This window comes from Falco rusticolus, chromosome 2 (genome assembly GCF_015220075.1).
Source record: "Falco rusticolus isolate bFalRus1 chromosome 2, bFalRus1.pri, whole genome shotgun sequence".
Taxonomy (NCBI): domain Eukaryota; kingdom Metazoa; phylum Chordata; class Aves; order Falconiformes; family Falconidae; genus Falco; species Falco rusticolus.
The window spans coordinates 43,901,970-43,929,484 of record NC_051188.1 but is presented as its reverse complement, the minus strand read 5'-3'; the positions used below and the strand labels follow the sequence as shown (position 1 = coordinate 43,929,484).

Sequence of the window (27,515 nt, the reverse complement as noted above, 5' to 3'; positions counted from 1 at the left end):
ACTAATAACCAAAAAATGTTTTTGTGTTCATTACTGAAGTATACACATGCAAATATTTGATGTAATTTTGGGATATATATTGAAATTATATTTGTTGGAATCTAGATGTAGGAAAGTAACATGAACTAGATAAATTTTTCTTATTCAGAATTCAAGTTAAATGTGGTTTGAAATTGAATGATGCTTTTAGTCATATAATTTAGTTTTAGGTAGTCCTATGAGGAACAGGGAGTTGGACTCAATGCTCCTTATTGGTCACTTCCAAATTGAGATACTCTATGATTCTATGAAATTTTCTAACATAGTATTACATACGTAGCAAGATATGTAGCTGAATAGCATAGTGTTTCCTGTGCCACACCCCATATGTGTATCTATACCAATTCAAATGGCATAAGAATTTGAAACTATTTACCACTGTGTCAAGCACACAATGATCAACCTATTTCTCAAGGCTACATTTAAATAATCTGTATTCAAACCTGAGGTATGAAAGACTGATAGCTCTAATACCTGATACGAAACATACTATGTCCCATTTTAAAGATTTGTAAAAATTAAATATATTTTATTTTGCAGTAATCCTGCAGATTGTTTTTCAAATACCCCTGTTTTCAATAAAGGTCGTTTGGGGGGCAGGGGACAGGAAGGGGGGGCCAGCAGGGAAGGAAGATATGTAACATACGCACTTTAAAGAGTTTTTGTCTCTTGTAATTTACTAGTTACATCCATAACCTTCTATATACACCTAAGAGAATACTTGCTTTAAACTTTCAATGCTGACTCTTCACTACTATGGTCTTACATCACAAGTTTAAAAAAATATTTCCTGATACACACTAAGACCTCAAAAAAATGTTCTGTTGCTAGTTACGGAAATATGGTCTAGCTTCCTGAAAGTCAATATTATTTCTAATTAAACAGGATTTGTGCAAGAAACAAGGCAAAACAGTTAAATAACTTGTCTACTGATAGAAGAGAACACACAATAACTTACCTAGATGCAACATATTTTTCATACATTTCCTCCCTAGCTCTTTTAGTATCCTCTAGCTGAATCTGAAGTCTTTCAAGACGATCTTCTTCATGAGCACGGCGAACACTGAGCTCCATGTTCTGGTGATTAAGATAATCTTTATCCTTTTGCAATAAGCTGAGGGATTGTTGTGTGGTTGCCAGCTATAAAAGGCATTAAAAAGAACACTTCAACATGAACTTCAAGATAAATATTTAACCTATGTACACATATAAGTGTTTTCATTTTATCTCTTCTGTGAAATCACCTGAACCAAAAACCCCTATGTAACATGTTTAATACGAGTAAGTTGGTGAAGCTTTATGCTGAAAAAGATTAAGAAGATTATAATTTTAAGCATTTTCATTATTTATTTCTGGTAGCTGGAACCTGAAAAAAGAGATAAAGTGTCCTTTAATCTTCCGCAGTATTCAAATAGCCAATATCCAAATGAAATATTGAATAGTGATAGTACTGAATACTACTACATCAGAAATACCAATGTCAAGTCTTGGTGCCAATCTCTCATCATTTCTCAGAGTGTTACTGGCTACAACACTCTGAGAAACAGAAATGAAAAGTTTAAGGGCACCAGAGATTATTGCTCTGAAAAGAAATGGTAAAACTGCTAGTTCTGGGACTGAAGTATACCACGACTGCTGTGGACAAGGTAATGTTCCAGACCAGCATCAAGGGTTCTTATTTTAACTTCCATTGCTATACAGAAGGCTGAACTGATGCCAAATTAGAGACATGAGTATCTTGTGAGTCTCTGTAACAGCCTTCCCAATTACCAGAGCAGTCAATTCTACTACTCCAAGAACATCACGATGTGGAAGAGAGTAGTTTCCATCTATTCGAGGTGAACACTGTCACACAACAGCCGCAGAGCATAATGGCACGGGTGCAGTGGCCCAACCCCTTACCTATGACAGCAAAACACAGCTTTATCAGCTTAAATAATTTTGCATTTTTGAGCTCCTGAGGCCATCACGTGCCAAGTTCAAAGAATGATAAATCAATAACTTATCAATAATATGTCCCCCAAAGCTATAAAGACATCGTATACATTCAGCCCTCCTGAGTCATAAAAGGACTAAAGATTACTTAAAGGAGATATGAAAGTCAAAGACACAGAGCAACAAGTTAAATAGCTGAGAATTCATAAAATAAATAAATAAATAAATAAATACATAAATAAAAGCTCTTAGAGGTGTGCTTCTCTCCATCTGCCCGCTTGCTGAGCACCACAGAGGGTGAGGTATAACTGCCTGTCCTATACTTTGTTTTATTTAAGAAAAAACCATATCTGTCCTCCCTCTCTCTCTCTTAACAGGTTATATGTATATCTACAGTGAACACAGACATGGTTTACTACATGAAGAGAACTAGGAGTTACTACCCCTCCAACTCTTCCTCCCCCAGAATAAATACTATGTAAAGACTTGTGCTCTTCCAATACAGATCTGGTGATACTGTATCAACATAACACAAAGATCTCCTGGAAGGTCTAAGGACGTCTGAGCAATCATACAGTTGAAGTTGGCATTTTAGTTTGAAGTAGTGCTACTTTTATTCCCTCTTAGATTAATTTAGTATAAAGCTAATGAAAAAAGCCATTGCTGCTAGTACACCATAGTACTTGCTGTGTACATACAAACTTGATGTACACGACAATACTTTTTTTGGCCATTGTTACATGCTGAGAACAAACCTGCATTTTCATGTCCTCTTACAATGCTAGAACATTGATTAATGAATAACCTAACGAAGCCTTCAGACTTACCTAAAAGAGAAGAATATAAAAGATATTTTCTAACAGAAACTCAGTTTCTTCCCTAGTGTTTCTGAGAATCAATATGGATAACTGTGAAATTAGACAGGTGAATGCTGTCTTAAAGTGGTAGTTATAGCCACTATTTTATCAGTAATGTTGTTATACAGAGAGACAATCTCCCCTGAATTCTCTCAGACATAGTCTCATTTACTTAGCTGTCGAAATGGTAACACACAAAGATCCTCCATTTGATTCTCGCCTGGATTAGTGCAGAAGTCAAGAGCAACCTTCCCAGGCAGCACCCCTTTCATATCACACTAAGAAAATAAATGCAAAAATTAATTCAAAACAGCCAATCGATTATTACTCTATTCCTTTTGATGTTTCCTGGAAAGATTTCCATACAGAAATACTGCTTAAAAAAAAGAGTCTTATTTTAGCATCAAAGTTGCACTAAGCTACAAACCATTTCATAATCAGTCAAGAATGATCTAAACTGATAAAAATTCTTGAGATTCAGTAAAAGCTTCTTCTCCCTCCCAAAAAGCTGTTGCAAAGTTACAACTACATCAGATGAAGGGAAAAATCCCTTAATGATTCCAATAGTTTTGGATGATTCTATCCTAACTAGATTACTTAAGGTGAATAATTAATCCTGGAGGACCACTGAAGCAATCCTCCCTTTAAAAAGTTTAGATGCAGAAATAATGAAAACGGACATTGAGTTATGGTAGCCTGTACTGCTATAAACCATCAAAAGTCCTACAGATCAAGGCAGTGGACCTGGAAACATTCTCTACATATGTTTCTCTTTGAGTCCCTTGACCCAAAAAGTTATCATACATGCCCAGTAGAGGAGCCACCACTGAACACAATTTGTGACTCTTGGATGAATGAATTACTGAACAGAGAAGCAGCAAGGAATGTTTCTCTGGACCTGACAGGCCTCTGGCTCTTGGAATGTCTTCGGAGCAGCAGAAAAACATTCCCCTGTGCAATACCAGGGCTACCAGAATGGCAATGACTGAGATCTGACTGAAGTGACTGACCTAACTGCATCAGAGCTTGTCAGAAACCTAACAAAGATGAGAACCCCTCTGTGCCTGAAGAGGTGTTTCAAAGACTAATGGAGACACATTAAAGAAAAAACAATCTATCTATCTAGTATATAGTCCTGCCCAAAAGGGAAGCAGCACTGGAGTTCCTCTTGTCAATATGCAGTATCACAGAAATAAGAGGTCTGGAACAGCAGTTTCTTCCTGACATGGAACTAACTTCTATAAAGATGAAGTGAAGGAAACTTTGAGCAACTGAACAATTATTTTACTAGAGCGTCACAAAGAAGAAAAACTATGTATTCTACTGATGTCAAGAAAAAACATATACAACAAAACATAAGCCATACAGCAGCTCTTCCCTGCTGTCACTGTTGGTCAGAAAGAGCTAAAGCAAGTTATAACTAGTTTTGCAGTTTTTGAGGGATAGAGCATACTCACAGCATTCAGCCTTCACTGGTAAATTTTGCCCTTGGGCCTCCCAGTTTCCTGAGCTTATTGGCAGAGTTTGGAAGGCTGAAGCCAAAGGAAGAATAAGCTAAGAAAATGGCATGTACATAATGTGCCTAGGGAAAAACTGAAAGCATTTGACGAATGTTGAGGGAGATAGCCAACACTGTTGTGAATTTGGCCAGCTGTCTGAAGGATCACAGCAACTGAGCAAGGTTTCTGATGACCAGAATCCACCTCCAAGAAGTAGGACTCAGGGAACCATGGACTGGTAAATCTAATCTCGGTTCCTGCAAAGATTATGAAGCAAATCCTCTGAAAAACATATCCATGCATATGAGGAAAAGGTGACTGGAAACAACCAGCATGGATTTATCAAGGCCAAACTGTGCCTAACAGTCTCACAAGAAATTTGGCTCTAGGGATTGTGGGGATGGCTGTCCACGTAATTTACATGGACTTTTGCATGGCTTTCAGCCATCTCCCATAACATCTTTACAGGAAAATTTGCAAAATATGGATTGGACAGGCAAGTATCAGTTGAACTGAACATGAGCCAGAAGTGTGCAGCAAAGCAGGTCAAGTGCCTACTAGGCTGTATTGGCAAGAATGCAGACAATAGGTTGAAGAAAATTATTATTACCCTATGTTCAGTACTTGTGAGACTGTATTTGGTATGCTATGTCCAGTTCTGCATTCCTCATACAGATGTACATTAACATACTGGAGCAAGACCAGAAGAGCTCTACCAAGATGGTCATGGACTGCAGGACATAATGTACAAGAGGTTGAGAGAAACAGGTTTTTTTCGTCCTTTGGAAGAGAAAGCTGGGTGGGGAAAATCTCATCATCTTCACCTATCAAACTGGAACGCACAGAAAGAACCAGACCCTTGAAAGTGCACAGTGACAGGACAAGAGGCAACAGAAAAGCAGGTGCAACAACTCTGATTAGATTTTATAAAAACTTTCACAAAGACAGTAGACAAACACTACAACAGATTGTCCAGAAAGGTTGTGGAATCTCCACCCTTGGAAATAGTCAAAAAATTGACAAAGCCCTAAGCAACCCAACATAAGCTGGTTTTGCACTGCATAGGATGGTTGGACCAGCTAGTCTCCTGAGGACCATTCTAACCTTATTATCCCATGATCCTACAGGTGATCCTGACAGACTTGATTAGACAAAGAATCAAATTCCTGAGGTGAAGAAATAGACAATTACTGAAATAAGAACTTCACATTTACCTCTTTGGATAAGTCATTTCTTTCTTTAGCTTGTGCTTTGTGTGACACCTCTAATATTTCATATTTTCTTCTGAGTTCTGACAATTCATGCTCAAATAGATCACGTTCACTGTTAAAATAAAGTGAAACTATTAGTTGCATAAAGTGTAATGAACAAGATTCCTGTGCATTTGTAATTTCTCAGCCTTTTTTCAGTTCATGAAAATTTCTTGATTTCTTCCAACCAGTCACTTACAGGGCAATTAGTGACAATCTTACCTTTTTTAGTTATTAACACCTGCAACAGTATCTTATTACATGAAAGAATGTTCTTAATTTCTAAGTATTTAAAAAAATAATCCTAAATTATAATACAATAAACCTGAATTCCCATCCTAGATTATTTTATACTCCTCTGATTGTTCTTTGGTATAACTTTGGGCTATAAATGTCTCCTCTTCGCAATGAGTCATAAGTACCTTGTCCATCCCTTTATCTTTATCAAGCTTTTAATGCTATTTCCCATGACAGTCTCTTGAGACTTGCAGATATTAAAGTCTGATGAAAAAGTAAAGCAACTTCATTCCCATCTTCCTAATCAAACAGAAAGCAACTCATACTTGTTCTTAGTTGCTACTCTCCCTTGTATACAGTCCCTTGATACCAGAGAGGGTTGTACTACTCTTCTCACGTTTAAAATATACATGACACAGCTGCAAAAATTACATTGGTGTTCTGAATAAGAGTGCTTTCCATATGCACAAAAAAGTAGCTCTATGTCTTTATGTGTCAGAATAGTAAAATGAATGAGACAGTATAGGCTTGCAGTTTGGAAAAAAAAGCTAAACAGTTTTATATTAAGTATAGCATAGCTTTTACACTGAGATAACTCTTAGTACACCAGAACTAGAAGATCTGTCATTTTTAAAGGCAGAAATGAGCCTGGAAGTCATTAACTTCTGCAATGCTCCCAAATACCTTCATGTGGTCAAGCCCACAGTGCTCTCCCCTCCCCTTTGCCTGTGCCTACCCAGATGAATACAACCTACTCACTCATAGTTTTGGCACGTTCATTCATGTCTTTTTCAACTGAAGACTATTTTTAATGTACACTGTTAAACACTGGGGCCATTCACATGAACATTATTACAATCCATTTATTAAGATGCAGTTGCACATGGGAAGCAAACCATAGCATCAATCCATCCTATTTGCAGCAAGCTTCCAGGTAGATTCCAAGGTTTTATAGCTGTGAACAGTTATCCAAAAGACAGACTCTCTTTCAAATGACTTGGTGGCAAAATCATTTGTGTCAGTAACTGTGCCCGAGTTCATTCAGTATGAACAACTAAGGAGCTGACAGGGTGTTTTCTATTCATAATCCCCATTTTTTAGTCTATTCCCCATAAAATATGCTGAAGGCCAGGTTTCTTAAACTTGCAAGCACACTGAAAAAGCCATTTGGGAGCTGGACTGTGAAGTATATGTCTTTGAGTTTATTTATAAGAAGTCCATTTACATTGTTTCACAATTGTTTACAAGATGGGCATTCGAAGCATAGACTAAAACTGAAAAAGCTGTATTTTAAAAATGAAGAGATACTGGATCTTCCTGAAGTTAAACCAATTCCTAAAGTAATCTTAAGATTCTCTGACAAAGAGTTCTCATAACAGCCCTTTCAAATTTATGGTTACAAGGATTATCTTAAATTGTATATATAATTCTTAAGGTCCTACCTTCTTAATTCACTGTGTAGGCACCACACAATAGAGCACAGGACCTTTTGTTAAGTCATTGCTTTTAAACTAGGGGGTGCTTTTAAACTGGTGGAGGGGGGAAGAGTACTTGTTCTAAGGTGCTTGGCATCAACAGCTCCTACTTCTTTAGTTGCAATGAGACTGGTAGGCTCTTCTGAAAACACAGTAAATCTATAAACTTCTAGGAAAATAACTTGATGCATCGCATTTCAAAATGTTCTTCATCTTATGACTGCAATATACTACAGGAGATAATTGAGCCATTAGTGGATTAAGGTAAGGAAAAATATCTGTGGTGCGCAGAAGCTAAAAATCAAATTAAGAAGTCAATCAAGGTTGAAGTTTATCTATTAACATTTGTATGTTGGTAGAACACTTGAATTACAGAGATACATACCATTTTACTTTATCATAGTTCTCTTGTCTGTAATCACCTCGTTGAATCATCTGCTTGGTATCAGCCAGCTCCAGTGTTAAACGCTGGCATCTAACTTCAAGCTCTGACCGATTCCTCCTCTCATCTTCATAGCTCTAGAAGGCAAGACATTTTCACATGATCACATCTATAGTGATATTTACTTAAAGCAATCACCAACTAAGTTTTGTGAAGACCTCTTATGAATATTGAAGTGGTAGTATTTTCATTTGTCTCAGTATTTGGAAATCTAGCACACATCACCAAATAACCAGCTATACTGATACTCAACTTATTTTTATCTTATTCTAAATAGTTGATTAATGTAGCTATTTTTTTATAACACATTTGCCCATTAGCACAACTTCCAAGACCCTCATATAGATAGCCAGTGGTCTACAATCCTATAGTAGGAGCACAAAAGTCAACACCACCTTTACAACATTTTCTAACAAGATTCTTTATGAAGATATTTGCTGGTCCATTTGAAATGAAGAAATAGTATTGGTTGTTCAGAGAGTGTGGCAACTTCTGTCATTATATGAAAAATTGCAGCCAGTTACTCTCAAATCATATCTAGTAACTTACGTTTGCTGAAGCATATCATCCAAAGCTTTGGTGGAGTAAGTTTAAAAAAAAAAAAAAAAAAAAAAAAAAAAAGGAAAGAAAAAAAAAAGGTGCTTATTTAATGGTCTAGCAGCATTAATTTTCATTTTCCCTCCTCATATACTTTGAGAGATTCCTAAGAAAACAGCAGACTTTTGTACCTTAATCCCCAATCTAGAAACCATTTCTCAGATTTTTCTACAAAGTAGGTATTTATTTTTACAAACCTACCTTACTTGCTTGTCCTAAATGCTACTAAGTACTACTAAGTAATTTCCTTCCAAAAAAACTCCCTAAAAATAATGCCTCACCCACCTATACTACGGAAAAATGATGGAGAGCAAAAACAGTTGCTTGTTAAAAATTTGAGAATACCTCCTAGACATCTAAATTTTTTCTGTATTCTGGTTCTCAGAATACTGCAGAGTTCTGGGTTTTTTTCTGCTATGGCTGATACATGGCAAGTTCAATAATAGATGCTTGAAAAACAGTAATTCCATCTGGTTATACTGAATGGACATTACAGTATTATTCATTGAAGGTGAACACTGCCTTAAGATGTGACTACTCAACTAACCATTTAGCCACTGCAAATTAAATTTATTTTGCAGTGAGGGACATCGTGTGAGTGCATAATTTTTCAAAATAACTGAAATCCATGCTTTATACCGTTTAAGAGAGGATAATAACTGTGTCTAGCTTGTTTTTAATAGACAAGAAAAGTTTAGGACAACAGCATATATGGAGTGGATGACGTCTAAATACAGCTTCCTAGAAGGAATGAACACAAGGATAACAATCTAGGACAGAGACAGAAAGACACAAAGAACACTGATCAAACTCATAGGCACCATAAACTGAAAGACTGACAGAAACAGTCTTGAAAAAACACACCTAAATTCTTGTAACACACCACAGAAAAGCTCCCCAAGCTCCTAAACACACTGCAACTATTCTGTTGATAAATAAGAAATTTTTGGTTTCTATTTCACACATTTAGTAATTTTTTCTTCCACTAAAATCACATTAGATCACAATCACAAAATCAACACTGACAAAGTTTTCATGAGGATTTTGGATGGTATATAATTAAGAGCACATCTTCTAAAGACATGATTGTTATTCATCCTAACATACTGGTATGCATGGGTTATTTTTATGCTTACCCTGATTAATTGATATACATTAGGCAAATTAACACTATAGAACACTTTCTTCTTTAATTATCATGCCATCATTTATAAAGATGGCATTACCATAATGGTAAAGCCTCTGTCAGGTGTTTTTAAAAGGTGTTATCTACAAGTTAGCTAGAGTTTCAAATATGTAATATACAGGTGCAGATAGCCTGTTATACAGTGCAAACATGACTTATGTTGCAATAGGAAATGGTGGTAAGGGCACTTAAATTTTAAGTGCAAATTGAAAGATGGAGTTTGGGTACAACTCCTCTGTTGGATATCCTGTGCCATTCTGCTGCTAACACCACACTGGAATTCATACGCTCTTCACAAAGTGGGCTATTGAGCTCCTACAGTATTACACATTTAGCAGCTAGAAGGCAACTACCAAAACTATAAAATTAAATTGGTTAACCTCTGGACAAAATTGTCATAAAGAGCTCTAAAGCACCAATTAACAGAACAGTTAAAATATCTACAAAATCAGTTCTTTCTGATCCCTGATACCTAAACCAGGTATTGAATTTCATTTAACAGATCAGCTGTTAATGTCACATTAATGGCATGCAACAATATGAAAACTCCAGGAAAGGGGAGGGAAGATAAATTCTACTTTTGAAAAGTGATACTAACACATACCTAAAGCATCAAACTGTTAAACAGATAGTTAAAGAAATGAGGTTTATTTTATTTGGTTTGGTTTTTAAAGATTTACTATAATTCTTGAAGAATACTAATTCTACCGCATAGGTCACTGTTTTCCAACTACCTAATCTTTTAGGTGCCAAAGTCGTATTTTAATCACGGGAAGAAATGTGACAAGGCAAGCTAATAAACAATCTATAGGCTAACATGCAAAAAGCCCTATATGGTACACCTATCTCCAGTTAGCAGATACACAAGCTTCTAGACTTATATAAGCAATACATCTTAAAGACATACAATCAAGCTGCCTGTGCTCAGGAAGAATAAGCCATGCTTTACATGGGATGAAGTTAATTTAGTTTGTAACAATGTCCATATAGCCTGAATTGATTTTAAGATCTCTATAATAGAACAACTTTATCTTTCAATTTATTTCCAAGAGATATCTTGGAAGTCCTGATAAACAGCTTTGTCCTGCTGAAGCAAAAAGGGTGTCTTTAAAAGGATCAAGATTCAGAGCACCTTCAAGGATGTGAATGAGGTCCTGGAAATAACACCAATAAATAAAAATAACTTAAGTAAGCCCAGAGACCTTAAAAAAATTACAGGACAAACAGTGCATCCTCACACGGAATGTGATTGCAATGATCTTGCCAACACTGCAGGGCTTTTCTTCAGCTTCTTACTAATTTTTGCTACTGCAGAGTAGCAACTCAGACAGATGAGGTGGTTAAACAAACCTGTCCTGTGCAAGATGGGTAGGTAAACATTGCCTAAAGAAATTGTTAACAGAGCTGTCCAAGAGACCCAGTATTAACCTGCACAGGTGGTTTCTACAGAGATGTAAACCAGTCCTTACAAGAAGTGCTTCCATTTGGTTTTACAAACACTGTCAACAGATGTTTCAAGCAAGAAGATTCTGAACTTGCCTGATCTGCACCACTTAAAACCCAAACTGGTAGAGAAACTAAAAATCTAATGACAGACCTCAGTTTTATGATATTAAGCTTCACTGTCATCCTCCATCTGGAATTAATAGCAGCTTATACGTGTTCATTTCAGTGACTGCTATCTAAATTTCAAGTACAAAAATTGGGTGACATACTTTTTGAATGAAGTTAGTGACATATAATACATGGTAGGGATTAGATGATCTTTCAAAAAGCCTTTGGGGATAAGAAGATAAACAACAGAAATGCAGGGAAAAGATTAATCAGTCAATCGCCAGAAGTAGCATGACTTCTTCACACTGTATACAGACAAGCCTGTGGAAGATAGTGATCCTGCTTTTAAAAAACTTATTTAAAAAGAACTTCATCTGTGAAACGTCATTTACACAAGCCAGCACTTTCTTTTCATATCCTAAGGTATCTAAAGCCCCTGAGCAAATGTAAAGCTACCATACTTTTGTGATGTGAAAACCAATTCCCCCAAGTTATTTGGATGAAGTGCTGCTACTTAGTAAAGTGACATTTTTCTTAATCTGTTTACATGGTATGCATTCAAAAATTATTAGTCAATACATTATTTGAATACAACTGCCCAAATATTAGGAAGAAGTTATGCATAACTGGATGAGCAAGACATCTCTTCTAATATTTTTATATGAAATTGGTAATCTCTCACGGACATTATCTGCCACTAAAAATTACAAACAAAAATGTTGAGCTACTTCCAAAATAGGAAAGCTCTGCAAGTAAGGTAAGAAAGAAAAGCTTTGGCATAAGTGCCTCTATTGCAAAAGAAAGTAGAGTGAATAAAAAGCTCTTTCTCTCTGGATCTGAGCTGACTAGATCCTTCACAGTGAAATGTTCTCAGATGAAAAGGATACTTGAGATCATTGCATTAGAGACTAGCCATTTGGTACTTCTGAACAACAACTAGCAGTCTATACAAACCATAGCTATATATCAAAAGAGGTAGAGAGACACTGGATGGAAAAGGGAACTCTCATAGATACATGTTTTCTTGAGTCTGGCAAATGTTAAACTGCTGCCCCAAGCTAACAGCTATTGGTAGAACAGTTTTCTTTGCAGCTTTTTTTCATGAACAAGATAAATATTAATAATAAGGAAGGAAAGAAGGCATCTAAGACTGAGGCCTTATCTGTCCTTTCTAGAGACATGAAGTCCAAGTAATCAAAGCACTTCTTGAAAGAACTGGGGGCAGGGGGCAGGGGAAGGGTTCCAGAGTGCAGTCTTTAATTACAGATGTGCAAACTTCAAAAGAAATCTTAAGGAACACAGTCCTTCTGGAGTAGCAACAGTAGCCTCAATTTTACAACATTCAGATACATCTAATGCCAAGTGATCCTTTCAGTGCAATAGCTTAGTTCATTCTTTGAAGACTATAGAAATGTTTTTCCTCCAGCTGGGAAATATTATCATAGAGAAAATTGTTAGGTATGTCTAGCAAAGCCTGACAGCTACTAATCCCAATTCGGAGATGAGGTATTAGAAGAGATCTTTGTCCTACATAGATCCAGCTTTGTCTTTAGGCTAACCATAACTTTTAGATAACTGTCATACTATAAATTTGATTGCAAGTCCTGAAGGCTACCTCACAGAAAAAAAAATAAAAAATAAAGGAAGCCCTGATAAAACTGTATCAAGACCAAATGCCAGAAAAACATTGCCATGAAACTCACAGCCAGAAGAAGAAAGCAATATTTAATCGTCTAGAGCTACAAAGAGGGGCAGATTTTTCTTCTGACTCTCTCCCGGCCTTGAGAGAAACACACGAGTAGTATATTACATCCGTTTGAGGGAAGATTCTAACCACTTTGGAAGCAAGCAACTCTGAAAATAGTATACTGATGTTCAGCATGGGAACACACACATCAGAAGGTGGGTTTGTTTCTGGGAAGCTCCTGGTAATACAACACTATAGCTGGACTTTTTTCTGTATCTCTACCTCCAAAGGTGATGGTGCCAACATTATTTGTACTTTGTTACTGAGCACTGTAAAAGGAGGTGTACTGTGCATTTGGTAGCAGATGTGCCAGCAGTGCAGTACAAGAATATTCCTTTTAAGAGTTCCACTGCCTGCACCCCACCCCCTCCACCACCACCCCCAGGGTTGCTGCTGCACCTAGAATCAGAGGAACCATGCTGGTCTAAATCACAGATGCAACAATTGTGTGCAGAGAGCCTTTAACTTAGCGGTAGTACTGCAGAACCACTTTACTGACTACTTTAAAAACAGAAAGCGGTGACAAAGATCTTTTGACAGTAGCTGTGTTTATCAGATGATATTCCAGTGCTAGAAATCAGTCCTCACACACTGTTCTCTGCTACCAGTAGTCAGAAGCAGCTCCCCACTCTTACTGGGTCTGTGTTACAGATTCAGCAGACTGATTAAGTGCTAACTCAGAGCAGCAACAGACCATCAAGAAGACAACTCTGTTAGAAAGTTGTAGTTTTAGTGATCTTACTCCTCAGCTTACTAAGAATTACATGAGTGCTAACAGAGGCTAATAAGATACTTTGGACCTTCTGCCCCTTCTGACCTAACAAAATATATTTTCATATACCTAAAGTACAAATACAGATGACAAACATTTTAAACATGTCTTTTATTCCCTGAAGTCAGAAATAAGTTTTCCTAATACAAATTAACGAATTTCCTAAAGAACATGTAGATTTGTCAAATCTTAGAAAATTAGTTTCTACAAGGCTACACTGACAATTCAATTTTTACAAAATCAAGCTTCCTAGTTGGTACAGCTGGATGCTTATAAACTCAGATGTCTGACAGACCACAGTACCAGGCCACTGCACTCACTTTTGTGCCAGGCTTGAGCTGTTGTGTCAAAAATGAGTTTTGTTTGTCTTCTGTTTTGTGTCTCCTGTATTCCCACCCACCCACCCCGCAAAAAACCCAAACCCAACACTCAAAAAACAACCCAAAAACCCCAAACAAACAAAAAAGTAAAATATGGCAGCATGTAGCTAGAAAAAGATTTAGCAGGTTTGGGGGCTCATCATAATAGCATTCAGAGAATAAAACTCTGCTGCTTTGCTTTCTCACAAAACAGTACATAAAGGCACAAGAGCAGAGAAAACCAAATAATCTAAGTGTCTCACATTCACACTCCAAAACAAGAACAGTAAAATCAGAGATCATTTCCTTTGACCAAATTAAGGACTACAGCCATCTGGACACAAAATAACATAGCTGATGTTAGGCAATGGTTGTCTTTATCTGATGAATTAATTTCACATTTAAATTTTCCCAGAGTTGGCTTAACATATTAGACAAGTTTGGATATTCCTTTAAAATTTTAAAATTCTTTGTTGGCTAGACAGACTTTCCTATGAGTCTATACTCAATTCTCTCATATTTCTCATGACTTTATTTCTTGGTGAATATCTGCACATATAAAACTTACTCAAACCTTTTCTGTCGGCCATGAACAGCCAGAAAAGCCAACAAAATCCTCCTTCCCCAAGCCATCAGTAGTTAATAGAAAGATTTTGGCTAAGCATATATTTTAGCTCCTTTCCATGTTCTACAAAGAGGAGAAAAAAAACCATGTTGAAACTCATTAGGAAGGGCTTTAATTATCTGCAATACTAGAAAAAAGGAATGCTTATTTAGGAAGTGGTTTGCTCTTTACGGAGGGAAGGAGAGGGGAAAAAAACCCAAGTCTTAACTTCAGTGATGACTGTATTTCAAATGTTTGTATTAGTAGTTTCCTAAATAAGTTTCAAACCCAGAACAGATACTTTGTTGATAAACTATGCAGAAAACAGAAATACTGCAACTGTTGGGAGAAAACTTGACATTTAAGGAATACTGGATGGGAAACCAGAAGAAGGATTTTAAGAATGTAAGTCATTTAATAACAGGCAAGAAACTTCAGCAACTATGTTTCATGTAGCTGGAAATAAAGAAATATTGGAATACCACAAAAACAGTAAAAGAAGAGTATAATAAGTAAAGACTCTGAATGAAAATGCTTTATTTCCTACTGATAAATTTACTTGCAATAAGGCTTGACCTTATTGAAGGAGCGCAAACAAGTAAGTTACGCCAACAGTAAACCTTGAAACCACTTCTTTGTAAACTGCAAGAGATGTGAATTGTTGTTAGCTTTGGTCTACAAAGTACATTAGAGATTCTCAAGTACCCTCATGTATTGATGATGCTCCTCTTACTATCTGAACCAACCTGAGGTACCTTGTTACAGTGACACTCAAGTCACTAGGTCAAATCTGAACTTGCCAGAAGCAGAATACAGACACTTTTAAGTCTCTCCATACATAAAATACCTCATACCAGGTCACATTTCATTAAATACCCAAAACACGTCATCACTGTGCATAACACATAGAATGAAGACTCAGGTTTGGGGTTTATTTTTACATATGGAAGAACTGTAGTAAGTGATCTTATCTGAAACCTGAGAATCCTAAGGAATAACTTTTATTAAACCTTTCTTCTTGTATATTTCAACATCTAGATCTCTTTCCTGTATTTTTTTTTAAAACAAGGTATTAATTCTCACTAGTTGTCTCTCACTTTAAGCATGATTACACAGAGTATCAGCATTCAAAGAACCACCTCAGTTCAGCACAAGCAACATTCTAGTGGTTTCCCGTCAGCATCAAGAGAAAAAGCACAGTAAACGTCAAACTTTGAAAAAATAAATGAGTGGGATAGGTGGATACTGCCACCATGCGGTACATAAAGGGCAAAAGTAGAAGTTTCTATATTGAGGAAAGGTCAACATACCAAGAAATCTTTCTCGCACAACTTTAATTATCATCTACTATCCCATGAAATTGCTTCAGCAAAAATTAACACAGATGTCAGTCAAATCTTAGAAGGCTGAAATCCTCCTATAGAATTTTATTAAATCAGAGCACATTAAAAGTACAATGAAGAAAAATGCTCATGTAAATCAGAGTTAACAGGATTGATTTAATTTCAATTATGACCAAAGATGCTGACACAAAATGATGCTGAAGCACATAAATGCACAGATTTTATTGACTAATTTTTCTAATTCAATCAAAAAGAGAAATGTAACTAATATGAATTTCACAAGATAATCCCGTATAATGAGTATCTCTTTACACCCGACTACTCTGTAAGTAAATTTCAAGGAAAAAAAGGTAGTAACTGAAGAATAATTTCAGTAGCAGTAAAATGACAGTGGCATTTAAGCCCCGCTACCCATGATTTAGATAAATATACTATGGATACCTGAAACAGTCTTATCACAACTCCAGATTTATGTGGAATTAAGCTAAAATATCTATCTTCCCAGCTGTATACATACTGAGGATACTATAAATATTTGTAAATACCTTAAAAACAACACTCCTTATACTGTTTCATCTGTTTTACTCTTTGAAAATAAAAATTAAATGTATTTGGATAATTTGTTTCTCTTACTTCTGGCATTTATACCTTACCTGAAATCAAATTATCTTTTCCTTTAGTATAGAAATAAACAGGGAAATTCAAATATAAAAGCTGATAAGCATAACAAAGATGATGCAACTCCAAGGAATTTTTAAATGCATTTTTATATCATTCAAACAAAAGGTGAGGCAAATTACTACAAAGACATCAGCATCTCAAACACTATACACTGAACTGTCATAGCGTCTTCAACTACTGGTGGACTGATGTCCTGTCTCAGCTTCCCTGCCTTGAACCTTGCTCTCAGAAAGCACAACATAGCTGGTAAGAGTGTATCCTGAACAGTCTCATGACTGAACATCTTGCAGGGTAGCTGTAACGTAGAATTAGACGTTATGCAAGGACAAAGGACATACGTAGCATGTTTCCCCTTTCTCTTCCTCCCTTCCTCCCCCACTAACTTTTTTTACAGCAAAAAACCTTTCATATCTTAAATATGTGGACAATGAGCTTTTTGCATCATATATTTTTACACAGTCTCTTAATCAAGATAATTAAGGTGCACAGACCTCTGTCAGACACTTCAGCTGGGATTTGTACCCACTTAGTTCTTCTGTTAGGCTCTTCTTTTTCATCTGTAGATCACTTAGCTCCTTTCTTAAGGCATGGACTACTTCATAGAATCGGATCTAGAAGAACAAGATTTCAAATTTGAGACCAGCAAAATTGCAACCACAAAACTACAATCCCCAAACCAAATCAATTCAATATTTTATGGTATTAATTCACCAAATGATTTCTAGTGCATACCAGTAATCTGGCTGGGGTTGGAGAAATGTTGTAGCAAAGACAGTGTATTTCTTCAGCCTTTGACAGCAGCAGCAAAGAAATCACCAATTTACATTTGGCACTGAATTACAAAAGATGAATAAAGGTCAAGATACACATTTCTGTTCAGCTAAAGCAGCTCCCAGTCAGCTGCCCCACTGAAAAAATACAGCTGCTAATGGACCACATGGTTCCACCCTGTTACTTGTGCTAACTCTAGAACCTATTTGATTAACAGTGTAAAAAAGGGAAAAAAAGGTGTATTTAGCAATAAACCAGCTTAACCTGCTAACTTTCCCCAAGCTGATACACGTTTTTATGGATTCTGTAGAAATGGAAAGAGATTAGTTTTGTTTTCTGCCAGTTCAGTGTGCTGAATCTGCACCAAGAAAAATGCAAGAGCAAGCACAGGAAGTGGGAACAGCCCATGACCAGGAAGACCCATGAAACTGCCTCCCCCGGCCCCTGCTTTCGGAAGTAACATTTTGTAATAAGGATTTGGCTGCATCATGCAATTAAGCCTCTGAAGGACTCTACACCACTACATTAAAACTGGGGGCGGGGGGGGGGGGGGGGGGGGGGGGGGGAGGAGAAGAAAGCCTTGTAAAAGTCTTTTAAAAAACATTCTATAACAAATACTCCTCCCTTTTCCCCTACTCCAGTCATAAGCATAGTCTCAGACAAGTAAGTCTCAGGTGCATAAAACTCTTCCAGAACATTTCTACTGAAACAGAAAAAAATACTAGAAAACACAGCAATAAAACCACAAAGTCAGTAGTAAAAAAACCAAGGGGAGACAAAGAAGAAAGAACGTTTTTGATATACACCCACACACACGTACACAGAGGCTGTTGCTCCCAGATTAACTTGATACCTTCAAATGTTTGTTTTGGGGGATGAAAATAAAAGAATAGATAATTAAGTGTTATTTTCATGCAAAAGCTACTCCACACCCCCTATCACTAATGCTTTGATACACGATTAAAGAAGAAATACAAGCAAGAAAGCACAGGTGAAGTAAGCATCCAAGAGCAAGCTGTGCTACACTTCCATGCAGAAGGAAGACAGGTCTCTTTTGGTAGCTGTAAATAGCAGAAGACAAAAGAAAAGTTCCACATATAGTTCATGTAATTGACAGTATACAATTCTAAAAAACACAGAAACCATGGAAATTTGTGATGTAAACATAGGTGTAATTTGCTTTATGCAATAAAGCAAGTGTGCAACATGACTGGAAGATAAGTAGTAAGACAGAGAAGTGAAATTTTCTAAAGTGATGGCGTTTTTTTTGTTTTTGTTTTCAAGTTTTTCCAAATACTGTGCTTGTTGAAAGTTACAGTTGTTTGAATTTGTTGTACTCAGCAAGAGAGCTCGACTCTTCACCCTTACCTTTAGATCCAAACCAAACATAAGCTAAAATAAGACATGCTATAAATTTAAAGTTATTTTTTATTGAAAGAAAATGCAAACTTTCACAAAATATAGTTGCTATTTTATTTGTTTTTAATGGTAACAAGGGATTCTCAATTTGCTATGTCTAAGTTTACAGAGAAAATGAATAAGATTAAGGATGGTTTTTAAAACTACAATTCAATTAAACCCAAAACAAGGTATAATTTTTTGTTCATGTTCTGAAAATTCCAAATGACAAATTGAACCATCAGATGCTATAACTAAAACTATAAATTGTCTTTCTATTTGGGAAGTGAACTAACTGCATATTATTGCCTTATTTTACTGCTTCATTACTATTTTTTTCTTGCAGTATTCTATTCCTTTAACATTTAAGTATTTTTTTCACATCTACCTGTGAAATCATATTGCTTCTAATGGGTTTGCATGAAATCAAGCAGTGAAGGTTAGCTTTGTGGTTTCTTTCTAACTTCTGAACTACAACAGGCTTCAACTACTTCCTTCGGAAAAAAGAATTAGAAATGTGCATGTATAGCAGTGAATAAGTACAATTTTATTTTCTTAACTACAGCTTTTGCTGACTACAGTTTTCATCTATCTTTAAGAATCTTTAAGAACTTGTCTGATTACATCTGTACTTCAATCAAATCCTCTTTTTTCCCCAAAAAAGTGCTTACAAAATTTTAATTTTTTTTTCCTTGATTGTCACTAATTGGCAAACATTTAAAGCACTGTGGTTTGTTGTGTTTTTTTTTTTTAAACCAAACCTAGCTTTTCACTTAAGTTATTGTATTTTTACCATGATTTCCCTTGGAGACCTAACATGTCATTATGCCACATTTACTTCCCAAACCACAACGACCTCAAAACAGATTACCCAGTATCAAACAAAGATGACATGGGATACAGGTATCAAGGATAAGTGTATCTGCACAGCCTTCCCAAGAAAAGATCAATCCATAGTAATAAAGTGCAAGTGAATGCAGCAGATGAGAGGAAGGTTGTAGCAGCAGTTCAACTGTTACTGTTATTTAGCTTGCTTGATGGTCAATAAACATTCATGTAACTCAGCAGTCAAAGCACACATTGCCTCTTGACAAGTCAATAGAGCAGAAACAAAAATTACTGTACCAGGATTTCAGAAACAACTGTATATCTTAAGAACTACGAATTTATACAGATGTGCTGTAAAGGAAAAAGTTACCACTTTTAGACAATTAAAAAACCCCAAACTCCTAGCATGTGTTTGCCACTTTTAATGGAAAACTAGAGTTAAGCTAAAAATGTGTGGGTGCAGAGGATGAGAAAGTTGGCTTCTGTTAAATGAAGTTATGTGAAACTAGTTGCATCAGTTAACTACCTTCTTAAACAAAAAAACCCTATGCTGTTGTTAGCAAAATGATGCAACTAAAAGATATTGCTATTAAAACCAGATCAAACAGAATTTGCAGGTAACATTTTTAAACAACATTTTACAAAGGACTACAGAAGCAGCTCACTCTAGCGAACACATGAAGTGACCCAGCTGCCAAGCATCAGTTCAGCAACCTGAAGTGCTTTAAAATGTTGCATATACTGTTTCTAAAAAAATCTTTCTTATAAACATTAAAAAAATCTAAATTTTTACACATAAGTTCAAAACAAAAAAGTCTGATTTTATGAGAAAGATGCTTAAAACATATTTTTTAATTTGTCATCATCACTAACATTAAACACCACCTAGTCTTTGCTGTAACATATCACTATTGCACCCCTTTGTGGAAGCACAGTGAAAAACATCTCATTTGTTTTAATTCTAGTACTTTAAACTTGCAATATCTCTATATACAAAATCTGCATTAGGCACTTCCGGCTGTTTGTCCAGTATAACAAGTTTCAAATACAGTGTAAGTATTACATATACATTTATTTCTATCCTGAAGAACTGTAAGGCAGTATTTTATAATTGATAAATAGAGGAAAAAAAAAAAAGTGGAAATTTCTTGCTCAAGTCCTCTAAGCAGAACTCTTTCTCACCAAGGAAAATTTTATCCTACTATCAGTAGACTATACTATTAGTCTGCACAAAGATCTGGAGCCAGAGATTTTATCTGCCTGAGAAATGCACAATTCCTCCTTAGGTAAGCAAAGCAGAAAACAGCATCAGAAAAATAGTTTTTTTCTCTTCAGCATCCTTTTCCTAGCCTTCAGAAACCATTTGGATGCATAGACAAGTTATGCAAAACAGTTAGGTAGCCTCCCAGTATCTGTATCAGCTGCATAACTCAAAGTAATAATAAATGATCACTAAGCTTAACTGACACTCTCAGGTTCACACTGATCCTGTTGCCAAAAGAAGTTGAGAGAAGCAGAAAACAGCATCTTACTGCAGTTTACCTTTAGAATGTCTTCTCCAGGAAAAAAAAAAAAATAATTTGGCTAAAAAAGGACTTAAAAAGAAAAAAGTGACGTGTAAAGAGCAAAGGGGCATCATTAACCACACAAGTAGTAGAGTTAAGAGTTAATAGACAAAAGCAGCATTTACTGGTTAAACTCAAGAGGGAAAGAAAGGAAGATTAGGGGTAGAAGGTGTTTGTTACTCATATCTCCCACTTCACAACTTTTTTTAGAGCCCCTCTCTCTACCCACAGATACAATCTATACACTCTAATTGTGCTGTGACAGCTTCACTTAAAGCAGCTGGCAAGGTTACTAACCCCAGGTATCTGTCCTGCCCAGCTACAGAGTCTTCTTTGTACTGACTGTCAATCAGCTCCTGAAGTTCTGGAGCTTCTTTCAAAACAATTTCAAGCAAGCCGATGTGGATTGCAGATTGTGTTAAAAATCTGATTTTTGGACCACGGTGGTGAAAGAATCAACAAATCCCTCTCAAATACTTCTGCAGAGGGCAGTGGGTACAGTAGACAGCTAGGGGGTAATAACCTAATAGGCCCCAAGCTAGGTGTTCTTGTTTATCACTCACAGCCTTAAGATCTTCCTAGTACTTTCAAATGTCCAGGTTTTGGAACTTTTAAAAATATGTTCCCCAAGAACATCCTTTAGATAAGAATGACAAGTTTTACTTCTCTGTACATATCTAGAGCACAGCATACCATGACTTTCATCCAGCAAGAGAACTCACTCATGCAGCATTTATACCTCAACAAATGCACTAGGCTTTTTAACATTACATTATTCACAAACTACCTCTATAGATAAGTACAATACTACTACTTTAGTGAATTAAGCTTTACATGTCTAAATCCTCTTCATTCTCAGAAGTGAGCCAGAATGCTCTGGCCATGTCCCACAGCCTGTGAAGGCACTGTCTTTATTGCAAACAGAGTACACCCCTGCCCCTCCATCCACCCATAAGCCATAAATAACAAAGCTCTGAAATCAAGAAAATTAGTCTTAAGTTATAAGATGCAGTGTATCCCCTGCATTCAGTCAGATAGGAAAGGGCCAAATGGAAAGCATGAGGGAAAGGTAAGAGATGTTTGCTAGAGCCATCTCAACTTCTAGTTCTGGCAAGCAGATTTTCAAATTCCTGTTTTCAGCCTGCTGTATTTCATATCATCAACATGTGCCCACCATTTAATTGTAACACTTTATCTGTCTAACCTTCTGAAAATACATCATCAGTTCTACTCTCCTTAAGACATCAGAGCCTGGGATCAAAATGTTCCCGTCTTTACTGGGATCCAGTCACAACAGACTGATCCAGAAGCATATCTGCCTCTGAAGGTCCTTTGTTTCTAGTTGGGGAAGAATAAGAATTCTAGGAGTATTGACTGGCTTTACTATATGCATATCCCTTTAATTCTAAACAAAAGCCATTTACAGCTTGTGGTGGGTTGAACCTGGCCAGCAGCCAAGCACTCATATGGCTGCTGACTCACTCCTGCCTCCAGTGGGAGCAGGACAGAGGACAGTAGGAAGAATCAAAGCAAGAAAATTCAGATGTCAAGTTTTCTCAACAGTTTAACTAGTGAAGGAAAGTGAGAGTTGAACTTTAAAAAAAAAAATAAAAAAGCAAGCCACACAAAGACAATCTCTCACCACCCCTCAGAAGCTGACTGATGCCCAGCCACAGCCAGCCTCTGAGCAATAACCACCTTGGAAGCCACCGTAATACCTCTTCATTTTCACTGTACCTCCAGTTTATGTTGCTGAGCATGATACTCAATGGTACAGCATATTCCTTGCGCCAACTCAGGTCAGCTGTCCAGCTCTGTCCCCTCTCAGTCTCTTCACCACCTCTAGCTCGCTGGAGGACAGCAGAGGCAGAATGGGGGAAAGAGTAAGCCCTGATGCTGTGCAAGCACTGTCCAGCAATATCCAAAACACTGGTGTGTTACCAACACTGTTTTAGACACAAATCCAAAGCACAGCAAGATTCAGGCTGCTATGAAGAAAGATAACTCATCCCAGCCAGACCCAGGATACAGCTGTATTTTAAGCCAACAAAACCCACAATACTCACAGAAACATATTCAGGGATAGAGAGCTGATCTTCAGGAAGAGACTTCAGCTTCTCATAGCAATCATCTGTTAATTCCAAGTCTCTCAAACTACGACGGATATCTCCAGCTCTCTCCCGTAACTGATGATTTGTTTCCTCCAGTTGCTTCTGTCTCAATAAAATAGTTTCCATTTCTTGTTTCATTAGAGCCTGATGTTTTCTTCAAGAAAAATTTGAAAACAGAAGACATTAAGTAGCAGGTAACGCAAGTCACAAACCTTCACAATACCCTGGCAAGGGAGTGAGTTAAGCTCATTTTGTAAAGAAAATTTACAGAGATTAGGTATTTAACACAGAAGCGTATACCACCATGGTTACACAATTGTATCAGACACAGTATATATAAAAAGCCTGAAACTTCAGTCATCAACAATACAGAATTGAATCTAAGAAGTGACAATTAGTCTCCACATATGCTGACTTGAATTTATAAATTAGTCTTAATTTACCAACTAAAAGGTTAAAAACATGAAAAAACAGCATATATTTCCACACAAAACCCAACGAACTAGTAAATCACCAAATAAAGGAATAGTATCTTCATAATTTGTGTACTACCAAGTTTCAGCACACGCTTACAGCTTATTCCACACACAACTCTTCATTTTCTACCCAGAGCAACATACAAAGTTTGGGCCCACAAACACCACTAGACTTAAACAAGCAACCTTAAAACACTATCATTACTATTATCATGAGTGATAAAGTATTTATACACCAAGAGAAACTGAAACATCTTTAAGTGATGTGCAAAGTGTTTTCTTTATTTAAATCAAAGGTGACTGACCTACTTTTTTGGAGGTTTTAGCTGTAACTCTTGAAAACATATTCAAATTAAATGATTCTTCAAAACATGTTAATCCCTACACTATTTAAAAAGTAATATTAAAATACCAGCTAGTACTACAAGGTGATGTCTGCCTCACTGTTAAAAAAGACAAAAGAAAGTCCCAGGTCAGCAAAGCAGTCGTGCAAGGACATACTCTGCACACAGTGTAAGATTCTGTTAAACTGGGACGAAAAGTGAGGTAAAAGACAGACAAGAAAACTAAAGAAAAGACTGGGGAAAGAAAAGTAGTTCAACTTTTTAATGCCTATTAATAACATTTGCACATCGCTACTTTTTTAGTGAGCACTTCTCAGATAACTCAAGTACGGCCAACTTAAAAATATTCTGGTCTGGTGCAAATAATCATACAGAATGACAGACATTTTTCTATCAGTCAACTGCTCTTAGTTGAAAGATTTTCTGCAACTAATCTCAGGTGTGGCTTCACATCCCTGAATCTGTTCTAGGCTTACTACAGAATTTGACTTCGAATTAGTCACATCCTGAAAGCTGGTGCATCCTCTATTGTAACATGAGACTATTTAGTAATGCTCTTCCTTCACAGGTGTTAAAACATTTAATTGACAAAGTAATTCTGAGAAACCTGCTAGCAAGTCTATTTTCAGCTGTAGGTTAACTCAAAACACTTCAGAAAAGCAAGATGAAAAGTAAGTTTCTACATCATCAACTGAAAGCATTTCTGACCAATCAGCAATTCTAAATGGAAGTGCTAAACATTATCCCTTTACCCTTCCCCTGTCATCCAGGCTGCAGACTTATCAAAAATTCAATTTAAATTGAAGGAAAGTTTGCCCTCTCTGCCTTTTGCTGTTTATGGTTTTAAGTACATTCTTCCTCCCAGTTCCTATTAAATTCTGAATAAAGGTAACAATGAAACCAAAACCACAAATATCAGCCAGTGAGATTTACTTATCTATAAATCAAATACGTAAATCCAATTTTCAGAATGGAAATACTAATATAATCTGCAAAAGAAATCCTATTCTTGCAATTCATAATGATCAGTTCCCATTAATTGTCCATAAATTAATTTGAACTCATATTAACTAAGTTATTAAAGACGAAGTTCTTAGTTTTACTTCCATCATACCTAGCATCTTCTTGCTGTAATGCCAGCTGACTATCCAGTCGTAAAGACAACAGCTGCTTTTGATGGATTGCATCATTAAGCTTCTCTTCTAGCTCTTCAATCTAAATATAAAAAGTTTAAGTATAAAATTAGGAAACGAAGTCATCCTGGTAATTTTAAAAAGATATTTTACAAAAAGAGCAACTTAAAAGAAAAAAGTAGAGAACCCAATGCCCTGGGAAGTGCAATGATTGCCTAACAAGACCTAAACACACTAAGGCTTTGTAAAAATATGATACTGATTTTGGCCTAATGAACTAAAACCAAAACCCACTTATTCTAAAACCGATCTTTCTTTCTCAGCCAAATAGCTACTTGTTCAGTTAATTTCAAACTAGGCTTAACTCAGAGCAGCAAGCCAGTGAAAGTCACAGTTAGCATACTGTAAGCTGTAAAAGTGGGCTGCACACACACGGCAAAGTTTTTAAACCTTTCTTAGCTTCATGCATCTTAGTGGAAACAGTACACAACAAAATCCTCTATTAGCATGTTGGTATATTCTAGCCACATCTTCATTAACAGAGCATTGAATAGTATTCAGATTACTTTTCCTAGTGTTGCGCAAGTTAAAGGTTAGAAGCCCTGCTAGGCTGCTTACATCAGTGACACAATTATTCTTCATTTCTGTAAGAAACCAGGTCTTTTTCCTTTTTTTTTTTTAAGAAACAGAAAAACTAATTCAATCCCACCTCATTCATTTCTAAGTATAATGAATTGGACAAGTCAGCCAAGTTTTCCATTTCTTTGTTACTTCCTCTTCTCATTAAAGATAACCACCCAAACAAAACCCAACAAAACAAAGCCTCCTCAAAACAATCCCGAAATTAAGTAGGCGTCCAGCATGTAATTCACAGAAATTCTTTTCACAGATCTTTTTGCCATAAACCAAAACCATCAGAAACAAGAAAAGATCATACAACAAAAGGAACAACACTTCTTACCTTGGTCAAATATTCTACTTTCAAGTTGTCAATCATCAAGTTTTTTTGAGATAATTCTATTTTAAGCAGCTGAAGATTATGGAGCAACTCTTTCCGTTCAATCAGCTGCTTAGTGATTTTAACAGTACCTTCTCTCTCCTCAGAGGAAGAAACATCATCGGTTGGTATTGTGGTTTCTAAGCTAATATCTTCAGACTCCAAAGAGCTAGAAATGTTTACTTTCCTGATTTCCTTAGAGCTTTTACGTGACATTTTCTTCTATCATTTGAAAAACTTCTTAAAGTTATACTTTGAGATGAGTCTCCTGAAGTATCAGCTGCAAGAATCAAAACAACTAAGTGAAAGGCATTATGCCATTATGAAAAATTGATCAGTTAAACAAGACCACTGAGCAACACTTCTCAGCATCACATGAACATTTTTTGTTCACCTGAGAAAAACATTTTGAGAAGCACCAAAGAAGAGAGCTGCCTGAAGACTCTCTTCCTAAATAATTATTAACAAGGTTTTTGACTGCAATAAGCTAAATACCGGTGTGAATCAAGCTTACTAGTAAGATGTCATAGCTAAATCAAGACATACACCTGCCATTCACACTGTCAGAAGAACACACAGAGAAGACTTCCCAGACTCATGAGGTACACAGTGTCACAGAACATCCAATAAAGGACATAGTAAGACAGGCTGGAGAAAACGGTAAAGGAATACTTCAATGGCCGCCTTCACCATCTCTGAAGTAGCTCCATTGTTCTTAAAATGCTAACTTACTTGACAGTCACACATACTTTTACAACCGCTTAGGTATAGATACAACTTTTACTCAAGAAATACACGGACTAACGCACGCTGCTCCAAGCCGTACAGGGAAAGGAGAAGCCGCGCTAGGAGTCCAGGCCAGCATCAGCCGGGCTGCCCGGCCACAAAAGGCGCGGAGCCTGCCGAGGTCTAGCTCTCCCGGGCCGCTGTCACCTCCACAGGGCAGCGCCACCACCCGCTTCCCAGGACAGAGGGCCCTTGGAGGAGGAGTGCTGCCCGCCGGACGCCCAGTTCTGCGGAAGGCAGCAGGCAACCGCCACACCGGCAGCAGCCACGGCCAGCGGCGGGGTGCGGGGCAGCGAGGGGGAGCCGGCCCTAGCCCACCGATCCCCGCGCACGCCGCAATCGGAGCGCCCAGCAGCGCGACCGCGGCCCCCGCGCCCCGCCAAGCGCTTACCTCAGCCGGCAGCCGCGGGCCCGGCTGCACGCGCACCCTTCCGCCTTCCCTCAGGGCGGGGCCGCGCGGCGCCATCACCACGGCGACCGGAGCGCCGCCGCGCGCCGCTTCCCGCCCTCTGCCGCACGGCACGACGGG

General features: G+C 37.1%; 1 protein-coding gene across 1 annotated transcript in view; it reads right to left on the bottom strand.

Moving 5' to 3' along the window:
- Nucleotides 1-27,491, bottom strand: part of PIBF1 (progesterone immunomodulatory binding factor 1) — a 121,112-nt gene extending 93,621 nt beyond the window's left edge. The window contains exons 1-8 of the mRNA XM_037377711.1: nt 27,378-27,491; nt 26,165-26,480; nt 25,185-25,285; nt 23,206-23,404; nt 17,069-17,188; nt 7,678-7,811; nt 5,545-5,653; nt 998-1,179 (exon numbers count right to left, since the gene is read on the bottom strand). Coding sequence (XP_037233608.1) covers nt 998-1,179; nt 5,545-5,653; nt 7,678-7,811; nt 17,069-17,188; nt 23,206-23,404; nt 25,185-25,285; nt 26,165-26,416 — 1,097 coding nt within the window. The 5' untranslated portion in view covers nt 26,417-26,480; nt 27,378-27,491. The remainder of the gene's footprint in view (nt 1-997; nt 1,180-5,544; nt 5,654-7,677; nt 7,812-17,068; nt 17,189-23,205; nt 23,405-25,184; nt 25,286-26,164; nt 26,481-27,377) is intronic.
- Nucleotides 27,492-27,515: the final 24 nt, after the last annotated feature.